The sequence below is a fragment of the Uranotaenia lowii genome, chromosome 3 (genome assembly GCF_029784155.1).
Source record: "Uranotaenia lowii strain MFRU-FL chromosome 3, ASM2978415v1, whole genome shotgun sequence".
Lineage (NCBI taxonomy): Eukaryota > Metazoa > Arthropoda > Insecta > Diptera > Culicidae > Uranotaenia > Uranotaenia lowii.
This window is the reverse complement of record NC_073693.1, coordinates 59,754,294-59,769,590: the sequence shown is the minus strand read 5'-3', so window position 1 is coordinate 59,769,590 and position 15,297 is coordinate 59,754,294. Positions and strand designations below refer to the sequence as shown.

Genomic DNA, 15,297 nt, shown 5'->3' with positions numbered 1-15,297 from the left:
CCGATCAATGCTAGGATCATTAAGCGCCAAAGTGGTATTACTTCCGAATTTAAAGGTTGCAAAAAGTTCCCTTTCTTCTGCGGTTCCGGTGCTTTTGAACAAATTTAATATGGTCATTAGACCACTTTGTAGTTTGACTAATAGCTCCAACATCTTTTTTCGACACCTTTTGCGAAGTATTAAGCACAAATTGATAGTTCACTTATCCCTAACGAATCAGCTTACATATTTTGTTTGAGCTGGTAAACTAGAAAGAGTTTCCCTAATTTTTGTTTCAGTTTACTGAAGACTGTTAATTTTATATCATAATGAAATCCGATTGGTGGTAAACGTTTTTTTTTATTTAATTTTTTTTTAAGATTTCTTAAATGAAATTAAATGTAAATGGTTTTTTTCTCATGCATTCCAAAGCTTTTTTGTATGTTTTACTTAATTAGTCGTTTTTATTGTTTCATTTGTTTTCATTTAAAAACTGCTAGCTTTGTCTTTACAACCCCAATCTGACACAATGGAATGTCAATATGGTACTTGTGGAACATCAGATTCGCGCTACACCAGCTGAACGGGAGACAATCAACCTGCCTCACTGAATATCGTAAACTGACTGCGCTTTGCCTCACGACACGACAAGACAGGCTAAGCCGTCGTGACTTGTGTGTATGCGTGTAGTGATGTCGACGAAGAGAATACCGACGGGGAAAGGCCTAGCGACCGAGAGAGAGTGTCGCTCGCAATTATCGGCTACACATCTCCCCTCCACAGTAAAAAAAAAATGAAAAAAAATGCATTCTTTCGGTTTCAAAGCTTGCCATTCCATTCTTTCCTTTTCCAAATTTTCGCTCTTTGCCTTTTTAGTATTCGAAGGGTGGTCTCTAAAAGAGAAATTGAGAGCACGTTTACACTTTTTCTTTGTTAAACTTCCCTTAGAAACAGTTCGTCAGTTGAGAATTTCATGCAATTTTGACTTTTTCATTTCTATCCTTCTACACGAGTATTCGTCTGAAAGGTGGTCGACAACCTATCAATCTGCTTAAGTTGTGTAACAGAATACATTGTAGTGTATGATTGCATTTTTTTAATTTTCCTAATCTTTTGTTGTTGGACGGATCAGCTTTGATTGGAACTCTCATCGCAATCAAAATTCAGTCTGAACTTCCATCGCGACTGGAAACTTAACCTTTGATTGGAACATCCATCACAATCAAGCTTCAGTCGGAACTCATATCGCGACTGAAAAACTTAAGCCTTTAATTTGAACTCCTATTTGTAAAATACAAAAACCATAAAGTGAACCTTCAGAACTCTCTTTATGTTGATCCTTCCGATCCAACGAAGGTTATAAAGTAAACCTTCAGAATACTCTTCATGTCGGTCCTCTCGATCCAACGATAATTCGTGAAGTGAACATTCAGAGCACTTTTCATGTTGGTCCTCCCGATCCAACGAAAGTTTATAAAGTGAACCTTCAGAACACTCTTCATGTTGGTCCTCCCGATTCAATGAAAATTACTAAAGTGAACCTTCAGAACACTCTTCATGTTGGTCTTCCCGATCCAACGAAAGTTTATAAAGTGAACCTTCAGAACACTCTTCATGTTGGTCCTCCCGATCCAACGAAAGTTTATAAAGTGAACCTTCAGAACACTCTTCATGTTGGTCCTCCCGATCCAACGATAATTATTAAAGTGAACCTTCAGATTACTCTTCATATTGTTCCTCCCGATCCAACGAAAAATTCGTTAAGTGTTGTAGACTGTCCGTATCAACTCTTCAGTTGAACCTCCCGGACTCCTCCGTTGAACCTCACGTTCCAACGACTCTCGAGCCGTGGACCTTCCGTCTGGACTCTTCCGTTGGAACTCTTATCTCAATTTTTAACTCGACGTCTCATTTAACTTGGTTTTAGAACTTGGAATTGGTCATCTACGAAATAATACTTTTTCCATCACTCATTAAAATCAAATAAAAGTTAATAAATTCATTGCCATAAGTTATCTTAGTTTATCGATAATCATTTGAAAATAATTGGTAAAGAGGGGACGGTTGGCAACACGGCCAAGTGGAAGGCGTTTTGATTTTCGGTCGCATATTTCTTTTAAAAAAGTCGTGTTTTTTTGGGCCCAGTTCCGCCGGAATTGTTTCTGTTTCGTTATAAGGAGCGGGAGACAAGATTTGGCTGGAAATTTTAAAAATCGCGCGTGTCGTAGGTGTTTTTCGGTGTTTTTTTTCCTTCTAGCTGTTTCTTCGAGAGCATTTCGCCATATCGTTGGTCGACCGAGAGGCAAGCTTTGCTATAAAAATATAGCCAAATGTTATAGTGCTAGGAGCAAGCCGTGTGTTTACCAGTTATTCCTGCTTAGTGTGTGTTGGTGAATTGTCAAAATGAGCATATTAGCGTGGGGGAGGGGGCATAATAAAAGTTGGTGTGGTTATGGAATTCAGAAAGTTGTGTAAGTGCAAGTGAGAGTGATTTAAAATTTCATCGAGTTTTAATCGATTGGTCGATGAAACGGAAAAAAGCCTTTCCGAAAAGCTTACTTGAAATTCAGCACCAGGGTGTGCTGTAATACCTTTGACTACCGAAGGCCTCTACTGTCATCGTTATGCTTCCATTATTATTGGATTGTAAAATATTTCCCAATGAGAAAAGATAAGGAGAATGGAAGATAAGAAAGATAAGTATAACTTTTCTTTTATTTTCAATCGACGATTTCTATTTCAAATTGAAAGGGAATGGAAAAGAAAGATTCATTTTCAATGTTGGGGCATTGCTTTCAAATTGGAAAGATTTCCAATTGGAAAATGTTAATAGAAGATTCTAAGGGGTTTTTTCTCACTATAGACAGTTAATCACGCGAAGACTAGAAGACCCTTTAAAAACATCATGCAAGAATTATCTATATATGTAGTTTCTTATGATTTGATACCTATAATCTCTATACACACATGTTTAATATAGATACATTTTCGATATAAGGCTGAGTCTTGAAATAGATCGACTAGTTTTGAAAATATTCGGCATACTCTCTTTGTCTTAAGGAGAGGTAGGCGATATTCGAAGATATCGGATGACTGAAGCGACGACAGACTTCACGAAAAGTGAAAAAAGGAAAAAGATAATGAAGATTAGTATTGAAGTATGAGAAACAAAACTGATTACATCAAGAAAGCTACCGTTTTTATTACAGATATATTTTTGTGTTTTTTATGTTAATAAATATATACCTATTTTCTAAAAAAAATAAAATACCAATCGAAAAAACGGTGTGTGTGTGTGTGTGTGTGTGTGTGTGTGTGTGTGTGTGTGTGTGTGTGTGTGTGTGTGTGTGTGTGTGTCCTTTTTAGGGTTGAGTTGTGACGCGAACGAAAAGATATGCGGCGTAAGGGTTTATTTACTAAAAAAAATGCTACCGACGGAAAATGAAAAAAATAATAATGAGTGTGATTCAGAATACAAAGTACACATTACGTTAATTTTCAATAGTTATCTGATTAGCAAGGCGAAAAAACCTGGCGAAATTCGGATATTTTGATTCTAGAAGGAAAAAAAAATTGAGCTTTTATCCAATTCGTGAAAACAAACATGGCGTAATTCATCATAGTATGGCATTGGATGGCATAACATTTTGTCTAATTCCAATGTGGCTTTAACTCAGCTCCAGTAAATATTAATTGAATAGGCCGATTGAATTTAGCTTCAATAAATGTTTTCTATTAATTTTGAGAAAGTACCTTCAACCATTTACTAGATAGAGTATCGTAAAGAATAAGATCATACAGTTGTAGTTTCGAATCTCAAATCTTCTGAAATTTGATGATCCACTCAAATTTATAAAAATATTCTCCGGGTTTTAGTTAAACTAAATTTGATTTACGGCAGGGAGTTCATTATGCGACAATTTATAATGGTAACTTTTAGATAGCTAATAAAATTTTAAATATGTAGTTATTAAAAAATGCCATCTAAATTGAATCGTTTCAGTACGAAATCACAGGAGCTTAGGAGAATAGGATTTCAACCCGGATTGCATAACACTAGTCAAAAGTGTTTCCTGATCATATCCTTTTTACCCAATCCACACAAAAAATTGTTTTGCTAGGATGTAGAGGTGACCTCGGTCCTAAAGCATGAATTATTATACTTTCAATCCCTTTTCTCTGTTTTCCTTCTATCCATTGACTACTAGGACGTGGCCGGCGCCGTTATTGATGTTTAAAGAGAGAGCATCAGTTTTGTTCATTGTGAATGTGCTGTCAATCCCAGATACCATTCATTTGACCTCTGGACAAAATTGATGGCCTCGGTCAATCACGGAGTAGCAACCATTGGCGATGTGGAACTCGTTCTACTGAGCCACGCCAGAGATCATGGAATTTGAAATGCGTTTGTTTTAATGCCGATAAAAATACAATTAAAGGTTGACAAAGCTTATAAGCAATTATTGAGTTAAATACTTTTAATGTTGCATTTCAAGTTCAATGATTTAAGGTGGATGTGAGTAGTCAATCAAGCTAAGCTAAGCTAAGCTAATCATTTGAAAATAATTGGTAAATCTTAATTCGTGGGGTCTCATGTGGAATGTAAATTTCACTTCCGCCGTCAACCATATCAACTGTACCAAATTCTACTTCTCCAATGATTCGAAAAAAAAATTATTCGTATTTCATGGTCTTTTTTAAATAATGATAACATAACCAAATAGGATTGAGGTCCACCTTTTTAAAGTTGCTAATTCATTTTATTTGAATTAGTTGAATTTTAATCAATTCAGTCTTATTTAATTAATTCGAAACACAAATTTTTCAAACAAAAACCAATTGAAGCTACTCAATTTTGTTGCTGATAAAACATTTCTATTAATTAAAGTCTGTCAGTGCAAGCCTTGCTCATTGACGACCTAGAAAGGATAGAAAAAAGCAACATTTACATTGTGTATTTTTAAGAGACACAAATATGCGCGTATATTTTCTCTCTCGCGGACGAAGGATTTATTTTCATTCTTTTTTCTAGAATTTAAATCACGGGCATTAATTACATTTGTAACGGTTGATTTGCTCGGATTTTCGGAGCAAAATTTTGATACGCTGCTCTTCTTCCTTGGACGGCATTTTGACAACTGAAGAGTGAATTCCAAAATCAAAATAGGAGCAACATTCTACACACACACACCTTCAAAATGAGGGGTGTTCAAGTTTTTAAAATGCAAAATTGACAGAAATACGTCAAGTTGATATTGATCAAATTTTGAACGTATCACCCTTTATTCGGGTTGGTGGGGAAAGTTCTTAAGTTTGGGTATTCTAGAGGTTCAGTGTATTTTAAAACAATTTTTCTACGAAAGCATCTAAAATAGGTAAAAATAATATTTTTTTTTCATACTCTAAATTCATTTTTTTTGTGAATAGTGCGTAGGATAATAAAAGTCTTCTCTTCTCTTTAATGTGCAAATTTTCAGAGATGCTGATTTTTTCTGAAAAATTGAAGTGGTTTTTTGAGCTGAAGTTTTGAAATTTGAAATATTTTTTGCCTATCTTAAATGATGTAAAATGTAATTAAAAATCAAAAAAAACACTTTGAAACCCACATAGTAAATGAAACAAAATATTTCCATTCCTTAGCCTCTAAAAACTAGCATACTAAACGCAAGTTTACTAAGATTAGTTCTCTCACAGATCAAAGATTAATATCTTCTAACTGCTCATCAAGATCGTCATAAAAACCGCGAGATGATCTCCTTGCATGATGTTATAGCCGTGAAGTTTGCAATAACTTCGGGCTAAGAAAAAAAAACAATCCAAACCGGCGCGGAACGATGTCGAAAGTTCAAAAGTCAATACTTAAGGTATGTTCTATGACCGACCGGTCGAACTCCAAAGACGATGAACAAGTGATTTACGGCGCTTAAAAACAACGGCTTCGTCGCGGGGCATGAATGGAAGAGATATGCAGATATATGGCACTCGTACCGAGTCGATCGACCCTAAGCCATGACTGTTGTTGATGTGTGTGACCTCTCGTGCCCTCCTACACGTACCCTGAAAATTGACTCTGTTTGACATGAACTGCCAGTGACATGACACAATATCATTTATGCATTGAATACAAGGGTTTTGAAACAAGTCCGTTTATGTTCGTGTTCAGGTCGGCTCAGCATTTGTGGGATCGAGTAAATTCTATATCGATCTGATGGGGCGATCGGATCAGTCCCCAGCCGTTCGAAGATTTATTGCTACATTCAAAACAGACTTAATAAAGGAAATCCGAAACAGCATCCAAAAACGCACCAAAATGAACCAAAGCAATCAAAATTTTCGGGGTGCATGTTTGAATTAATTTTTTTTTAGTTTGTTATGTCTTCGATGGCTTCGTTCAAGGTCGGGTGCTTCCGAATGTCGAAACATTGCCGATCGCTTTGTTGGGTCGTGGCATGGCATGTGCCCTCAGGGCATGAAACAGATTTTATTGCCCGCGATCATCAGCTGATGGGATGATGTTGGTTCCATTTTTTTGTGTTTTGGTTGAATAATTTGACAGCCATTTCTTTTCTTCCGTCAGAGGTGCGCTCTCGGACCTGTCGCATTCGGATGATTAATCCTAAAGGTTAAACTTTTTGATTAATTATGTCGTGGGTAAAGAATTGCCATTTCCGTTTTCTTCTGTTTTGGTTGAAAACAAAACGAAAGATCGGAAATATAATTTTTATTGGTTAGGTTTTTTCAAATATTTGGCACTCTCCCTCCTTAATGAGGAGATAAAAAAAAGGAGAGGGGCTACCTTACAAACTTTTTTCATAACACGAGAGCTAACTGTTGGACCTTGGGTTTTGTATGTAGGTAATGCTATCCGACTTCTGATATCGTTTCGCCACTTCATTCATCGAGATGCCCTTCTCTCGCATCCAAGTGTCCAACACACGACTTTAACTTCTTTTTTTAATTCGCGACATTTTGGGAGAAACGAATTTTTCAAACGTAAACAAAGCGCTGGTTCACTCTTGACAGATCAAGATGCTACATACAGGTGAGAACAGTTGTGCGCGTTCACGCGTTATAGTAAGTAGAAGGCCCAAATATGTTTATAGTTAATTTCCGATACACTCCTTACAACATTTTGGCTACGAGGAGTGTTAGGGGAACATGCCCTATTATGCGCCACCTAAGCGAATCGCTGATTTTCTATGTATTCCACGTGCAAATTGTGTTAAAAATGGGTGCAATCGTTGAAGAAAATTGTTTTCTACAAATGCCTATGATTTTTTATTACTCAAATTGCTATACCTAGTTGCTTCAAAAACTTAATTTTTTAAAACCTTATTCAAAGCCACAGAACAACACTGTGTTGCAAATACGCGCCGCCGTGTATTCAATACGCGCCTAACAGCCGAACACACCCGAAAGCAGCCGAAGACCGAAAACACACCAATACTTACAGACACTTTGAATGAAAATAAAATCAAAATGGACTAATCAAAATTAAAAAAAAAAATAAAAGTAGATTTTGAGGGCTGAATTAACGCTTAAAATAAGGTTTTAGACTTTTTGTTCATTTTCAATGAAAATTGGCCTTTTTGAAAAATTAATGCTATTTTCAGCCTACTACGATTGGCGCGTTATAACGAGCGCATGAGCCGTGATAAAACATACCCATAAAAAGCATACCATAGCAAGTTCGGTATAATTTTTTAGCATTAAATCGTAGTTTAGATTCTCCTCTATCGATGTGATAGAAAATATTGTCTTATTCGTTTTTCTCTGCTTGGTGACACCTTATTGAAAGTGTTTTAAAATTTAGATCGAAATGAAGAAAAACCTAAATTGTTAAATTATCACGACACAGGAGCATTTTAAGGAAAAATTCATACTTGCCATGACCAATCACAGCATTTAGAACAAATTGGTAATATTTTGCAGGCTTAAAATGCTTCAGATTCTTCATAACAAGGGTGGCGCGTATTAGCCACATGGGGCGTTATATGAACTTTTCCCCTAATTGAACCCTACGTTTTAGTGATAATCCACCAATAATAAAATTTCGTGCTAAACAGTGAATGAGGAGTTCAAGAAAATGTTCGTCAACCTGATGAATTCACCGCAGTTTCTGCCTAAGTATGTGCTCACATGCATTCTTTAGATTATTAGGTTCGACAAATCTACAATGCAAAGCGTGCACCATACCCGGACCCCATGGCTTCGTATGAACTGTTCTGGAGTAAATGCATTGTGTTGATGTAGGTATATTTTGGAAGAACGAGTCAATCAGCTGGGCTAGTTTACATAAGGGTATTCGGGCATCCGTGTTTATACCTGGCCAGCTGGCAACTGATAGAACATTCTTATAATATAGTCAGTTATAAGAGGAAACGCATCTTACCTGTCGGCTACTTATGGGATTCAAACTCAAAAGTTTTTTTTTGCCGATACCGGGAATCGAACCCAGAACGCCTGGCATATCAAAACCAGACTTGCGTCTGCCTTTCCGCTAGACCACTTCAGGCTAAACTGGAAGGTAGTAAAACATGACGCTGTCTGGCCTTACTGCCAAGTGCCATCGTATTCTCAGTCTACGGAGAGACACCTCGATCCTGGAAAACCCCAACAACCCAGTAAGCGCGTCCTATCAGAAATCGACAGAGCATGCAAAAAAATTGAGAGTTGAGTCACCGAACTTAGAATAAAACGGTTAACACTCCGAGAACGCAAATCTCATTCGGTTTGTCCTGCCGAGATACCTCGAGGGCCGAGGCAACGAATACGAATGCGTACATGCGAAAACAGTTCGAATCGTACACTCGTACGGTGTGCTCGCATTTTGTCCCCGTGCCCCGTGAATGCTTTAAAACGTAGCAGTCGACTTCTCAGGCAGGCAAACACGCGTCTCGCTCGAAGACAAACATACGATTCGGATTGTATTCGTGTGTTTCTCTGGAGGGCGTGTCTTAGATTATTTCGTGGCACTCACCCAAGGCACGCGTATGGTGTGTTCCTCTCTGCCGATTAGATGATGCAAAATCGTTAGAGAGATCGATACGATCCCTCTGTCGATTGGAGTTACCTCTCTGTCGATTCATGTTTACTGGGAAGTTGTCCCCGAGCGAGAGTGCTTTGGTGAACGCAATCACTCACAAGGCTGACAGTTCCAAGAAGATGAACCCCTTCAAGCACTCATCGAAAGCCCCATCGCCTCATCATCACAACCAAAACAAACAACCATTCAAAAACAGTTGTGATAAGCCAAAGACACCGTGCTGGAAATGCGGACAAATGCATTTTGTCCGTGAGTGTTCGTACCAAGACAAACATCGAGTCGGCCACAAGTCGGTACTGCCAGTGTGTGTCGTCCAATCCTGGTAAGAAAAGGAGGTAGAACGTCCCCTTGAGCATGGTTTGCCACCGCATAAGTTCATCGCAGGAGGACGTGCAGAGTTTGCACACATCGTTTACGAATCTGTTCACCGGTTCGTTGGGTTGCTGTAATAAAACAGAAGCAAAGCTGTACCTCATGTCAGAGCTCGAGCAAAAACGCCTAGAGTCGTGGGGTGGCTCATCTCGCCTGTGGAATTTTACGACTGGGCTGCACCTATAGTCGTCCACCGGCCTGATCAGTACCATTCAGCCTAACCATCATGCGCTGCCTGTTCCTGAAGAGATATTCGCCAAGCTTTCGGGCAGCAATATTTTTTCGCACATTGACCTGTCGGACGCCTTCAAGATACATCGTGGCCTTTTTGAATTTAATCGTTTGCCAGCAGGTGTGAAATCAGCTCCTGGGACATTCCTGAATATCGTCTAAGCTAAGCAATGGTTGCTGGACTCGAGGGAGTTCAGATTTACCTCGACGATGTGCTTGTCCACGACCGGACACCGGTAGAACATCGCTCTCATCTTTTCGATGCTCTGGAGCCATTCAAGAGTGGGGATATACCTTGCGGATCGAGAAATGCTCCTTTTTCATGTCGGAGATACACTACCTTGGCTTCATCTTCAACAAGCGAGTAAACAAGCCCGATCCGGAGAAGACTGCAGCATTTGTAGCATGCCGTCAGCAGTTTGCGTTCGTTCCTTGGTGCCAACAAGTTTTATGGGAAATTCGATCACAACATGCACGATCTTCGCCATCCCATCGATGTTCTTCTGCGCAAAGACACCAAATGGCACTGGGACGAAAAATATCAGAATTCATGCATTTGAAATTTTACACACTTTTTTGGCGATTTTTTGTTCGAGCTTGTATGTCTGTTCTCTGTGATCCAACTACGGCGTAGGCGCTTGCCTAATGCATAAATTCGACGATGGGTCAGTGAAAGTTGTGTGTCATGAATCTCGATCACTCACCAAGGCCGAGAAAGGGTATGGCCAAGTAGAAAAGGAGGCGTTGGCGCTAATATTCGGAGTCATCAAATTCCACCACTTTATTTACGGCAGAAAAGCCGCTGTTCGCCGTATTCGGTTAAAAAAAGGGATTCATGTTGTGCACACCACCAATCGCCTAAAACGGTGGGCGCACATATTTCGGTCGTACGACTTCGAAATAAAGCGCATTTCAAATGATGACTTCGGCTATGCTGACGTGCTTTCCCTGCTCATTGATACCAAAATCAAACCGGAAGAGGATTTCGTGATTGCTTTCGTTCATCTAGAGGAAGAAATTACTGCTATGATCGATGCGGCAATTAACGTTTTACCAATCAATTTCAAACATCTACAGGCGGCTACAATCAAGGACAAAACTCTTCAAACGGTCATCAAATTCATCCAGTAATCATGGCTCAAGACAGTGAGGCAGGTTGAAAATTCTATTCGTCCGTTCTACGCTTGCAAAGATGCACGATGCACTATCTGTGGTTCGCGAGTGCCTCATGCTAGCAGATCGAGTTGTTGTCCCGCATATCTATCAGCAACAGTAACTCCAGCCAATCTCCACCATGGTCATCCGGGACAAGATAGAATGAAAGCGGTGATGCGCAGCCACGTCTACTGGCCTTTTTTTTATTAGTTGATCACCCAGGTGGTAAATCCTTTTTACGGATTGCATTCCAAGGCACGGCGAGCCACCGCATCCCCCCAGTAAGCTACTCTGGGTCAATGGCCTTGTTTCGATTCAAGACTAAGGTCTTTCCTCGGACGACTCGAGGTCCGGCCTTTACTCGTAGCACGAGGCTCGCTTGGTTTGCACGACTATCGTGCGCTCCTGCCTCTGTTCGAGACCACTGCAAGAGACCAATGACCTCTCCTCTAACGATTCGAGATCTTGGCTCCGCTTAGTTTGGCTCTAGGCCCTCTCCTTTTTGCCCGTCCGTGTGCCGAATCGAGAGCAACTTATCCTAGACTCGCGCCTGTCACAGCACACGTCCGGGGCTTTACGAAACTACTCGGATGATTCCCGGCGAAGACGTCATCCTACACTGACTCGAGTGACTCACCCGCCGACGACGTGAAGTCACCCTACCCGAGAGTATTTCGCGGCGATAATGCTCTTCCCCCTACGAGTTCGACTGGGAAGAAGGTCAAGTTTTATCCCCGCAGCTTCTGTCGTGGGGAGCGCGTTCTACTCAGATACTCCGGAAGGTAGAGTCTTATCTTTGTATGCTTTACTGCTCTAATGCTTTACGTCTTCTGGCCTGGAATTACCTAGATGTAAGGACTTCGTACGATCCTGCCGAGCTTACGCCGCTGTCACGAAGGCTCGTATTAAAACTTTGCTGTCATCATGGCAAATCAAGTCGTCCTTGGCAACGGCTCCACATACATTACGCGGGCCCAGTTGAAGGTCATTACTTTTTGTTGATCATCGAGTCCTACAGCAAATGGCCTGAAATCTTTAAAACTACATCGATATCCGCCAAAGTGACAACCGAGTTGCTTGTGGAAACATTCGCACGCTATGGTCTACCAGACACCATCGTGAGTTCTCCAGTAGCCTTTTCAAAGAACTGTGCGACTCCCTGGGCATTGTGCACATTCGAACTGCGCCGTATCATCCATAATCACACGGCCAAGCTGAACGGTTTGTGGACACACTTAAGCGGAGCCTGAGGAAGGTTATGCCTGAAACACATAACTCCATCACACGATCACTGCAAAACTTTATGGCTGCCTACTGTACTACTCCCAACAAGTCAGCACCTAACGGTCTATCGCCTGCTGAAATTTTGCCAGGTTCAGGGCGAACAACACCACTTGAGTGAAACCAACTCCAAGAAGAGCAGTTTAACCGAAAAGCGATAGTTCGAGAAAGGAGACACTGTCTACGCCAGCATCATTGAACGCGTCGGTACTGTAAACTACAACGTCTGGCTGGAAGAAAAGAACCGGCTCATCAAGTCACATGCAAACCAACTCCGAGGGGACTCAAAAGTCGAGGCCTACCCGGAAGAAGCATCGGAGGTTAAGCTGCCTCTACCCATCCTGCTCCAAGACTTCGATCTCGGCGAAGATCCAGCAACACCTGAGGTTCAAAAAACATCAACATCAGCGACGATTCCACCACAACGCCGACCACGAACGAGGCCATCAAGAATTCCTCGGTGGTCAACTCGTATCCGCCGGATGCCGGAGAGGTACAACCCGTATTTCTACAATTGAGGGGGAGGTGTTAGACACCTTGGAACAGCAATAAAGTGCACAACCCTGCGAAGTTGTAACGCTTGGGCTTATCATAAATCCCGCCTGCATGTCCGGTATTGAATTACTTATTGTATTGCGCGGCAAGCTACTACTCAAGTTTTACGTCGATCTTAGAAAAAACGTTGTCGTAAGAAGTTTGCGTCTTTTATGTCATGCAATTCGACTTCTAAGATCTACAACACTAGAATTCATGAAAAAGGCTAAATAAATGTCGAAACATCAGATGAAGTAGAAAAACATAGTTTCAATATCCTTCGAGATCGCCGATAACCCTCTTTTGCAATTATTAAAAAATAATGAAAAACACGATGGCAACACAAAGATTTCGAGCGTGCTGCCAAGAACGAAAGGGGCCTATTTTGTATTGCTTCGTGTCTCGAAACATTCGAATGCTGCACATGTAACGCCAAATGCAATGCTTCTGAAAAAGTTTATCGTTATAATTCAGAAATATCTCAAATATTGTATTGTTCAAAATAACAACAGTGGAGCTAAGATATGAGAAAGAAGTTTTTTTTGAATCAAAGAGTATTTTGAATTACATAAGAGTTTACTTAGCTCTGCAGATTTACACATTCGATGCTTTTTCGCCTCGCTTCGCCTCTGATACAGTCGTTATCCTTGCAGCAGAAATAATTCATAGATAGAATCAGACAGCTCAAATTATTTTGCGTTTTTTTTTTCTTCAAGAGAATTTCCTACCACTGATCTCGGGTCCGAGCTTGATTCCCTTCTGACGAACGTTGTCGTGATTGAAATAGTGCATGAAATTATAGATGTCGTTTGGGTACGCACATACAAAAAAATAACTGGGCCATCATGATCTACGAGTGCGCGCGCATAAAATGTGTATCTATCTCCCCAAAGCCATTCTGAAGTGTTTCGCTGGAACTTTTTATTTCTACTGTGCGACCGTCACGAAAGACTAGTCACTTATAGTTTTCTATCTAGCACTAGGACCTACGATTTAATAACTACGCCGAATAGACAAAACCGATCCCCGAAAACCCTCTCAATCCCTATGACTGTCTGACTAACTGACTGATCTTAGCCGATGAATTTCAAAGTCGTACTGCTCGGCTCGCCATGTCGTCTGATTTATGATCTCGACGTCATGATTTATGCGGTGTCGAAAAATCTCCCCACACTCTGCTTGGGTTTGACAGTGTTCTTGAAGTTCGTTGTTGATTCTGGGTGAGCGTTATATTCTTTCACAGAATGTTTGCGCTCGTGTTGGCAGGTGGGTGCTTATGACTTACTCTAAGAATTTAATTACGTTTGGGTTGGATAGAGATCAATCAATATTTTTCTAGAGTATTTACCATGATACTTTAGCATAATTATGCCAAGAAAGACACTAAATGTTCAAAAACCATAATAATAAAAATCCCCCAGATAATCCCCGTGGAAGGTTGTTGACAAATCCCTCGTTTAACTCGTTTGTGACTAAGCTGACCAATATCTTTTTGTGGTAGAGTGTACTCTTTTCTCTAGAGTGAGTTGTCTAAGTGATTGTCCCATTCTTCGATTTCACGCCAAATTTGTCAAAATGGGATGGCCTCCCCTAATTGCTTCCTGTATATTGAAACAACATCTTTCAGAAAAAAACGCTAAAATATTCCTTCTAAAATGTTTAAAGTTTGTAGTCACCATTCTTCAGAACTGATTGCCAATATCCATTTCTCGTTGCTTGGGTTGTTGGTTGAAAGGTTGACAAATCTACTGGCAACCAGCGATTTGACTTAAGCTGTCGGGCAAGTTCGATTAGCATAAATCTTTGTCAACGCAGGAGTGACTGCCATTAATCTTTCGACAGTCGATATATGTGGGTATGTTGTAAATTTCTGCAGTACCCAACTTGCTTCGGGGAATTTGTGTGCAAGTGTTATTAAGACTACTTTCATGGTAAAATTTTGTATTACAAGGAGTTTGTTTAAAATGTTTCCAATAGATATGAGGTTATAAAATGATACAGAACTTCAATAGTTCTTGGTCTAATAAGCTGAAACTATGATGGGGATGTTAAAAATCTGAAGTCTTTTGAATTGAAAACCATAAAGCTAATATGGTCAACTCTTAGGAGTCGGTAACGCGTCTAAATTTTGAAAGGGATATTGGCACCATTTACATATCTATGCAGCTCTTATTTTTCTAGTATAGAAGAGTTGCTCTGTAAATTGATTTTTTTTCTAATGCCGGTTTACATACACACACAGTGCTTGGAACATCGTTCGACAATATTCTTGTTTGCTGATTGTATCCATCCTGATTTGTCTTGTGATAGGATATGGTATATCTTTTTTTTTGTTTCTTTCTTTTCGTTGTGCTGGTAGGACAATGCCAGGTATTAGAAAGCTTGTTCAAGGGTGATACGGTCAAAATTTGGTCAAGGGAAAACGCGTGTAAATCGGTGAAATCGTTTATTTAAAAAATCAAATTAAATTTCTTTTTCAAGTTTAATTAGTAGAAAATTCAGGAAAAATATTCAGTTAGGCTTGCCGGGCCTTACCCCTGCCATCAGATTTTGTACAACCACCTTGACCGCCTTCTTCGCCACAGAAAGCCAGTTTGCCTTGAACTGCTGCTCGTTTTTAGCAGTTTTTTTGGTCTTCTTTAGGTTCCGCTTGACAATAGCCCAGTATTTCTCAATTGGGCGGAGCTCTGGCGTGTTGG

The 15,297-nt window shown here is 40.1% G+C and overlaps 1 protein-coding gene across 1 annotated transcript; it reads left to right on the top strand.

Moving 5' to 3' along the window:
• The first annotated feature begins 10,273 nt into the window (after positions 1 to 10,273).
• Positions 10,274 to 10,759, top strand: LOC129752230 (uncharacterized). The gene has a single exon (XM_055748017.1). The coding sequence runs from the start codon at positions 10,274 to 10,276 to the stop codon at positions 10,757 to 10,759; it is 486 nt and encodes a 161-aa protein (XP_055603992.1).
• The last annotated feature ends 4,538 nt before the right edge of the window (positions 10,760 to 15,297 follow it).

Excerpts from the sequence above, each read along its gene's own strand:
- LOC129752230 (XM_055748017.1), top strand. The coding sequence starts at position 10,274 with ATGCATAAATTCGACGATGGGTCAGTGAAAGTTGTGTGTCATGAATCT.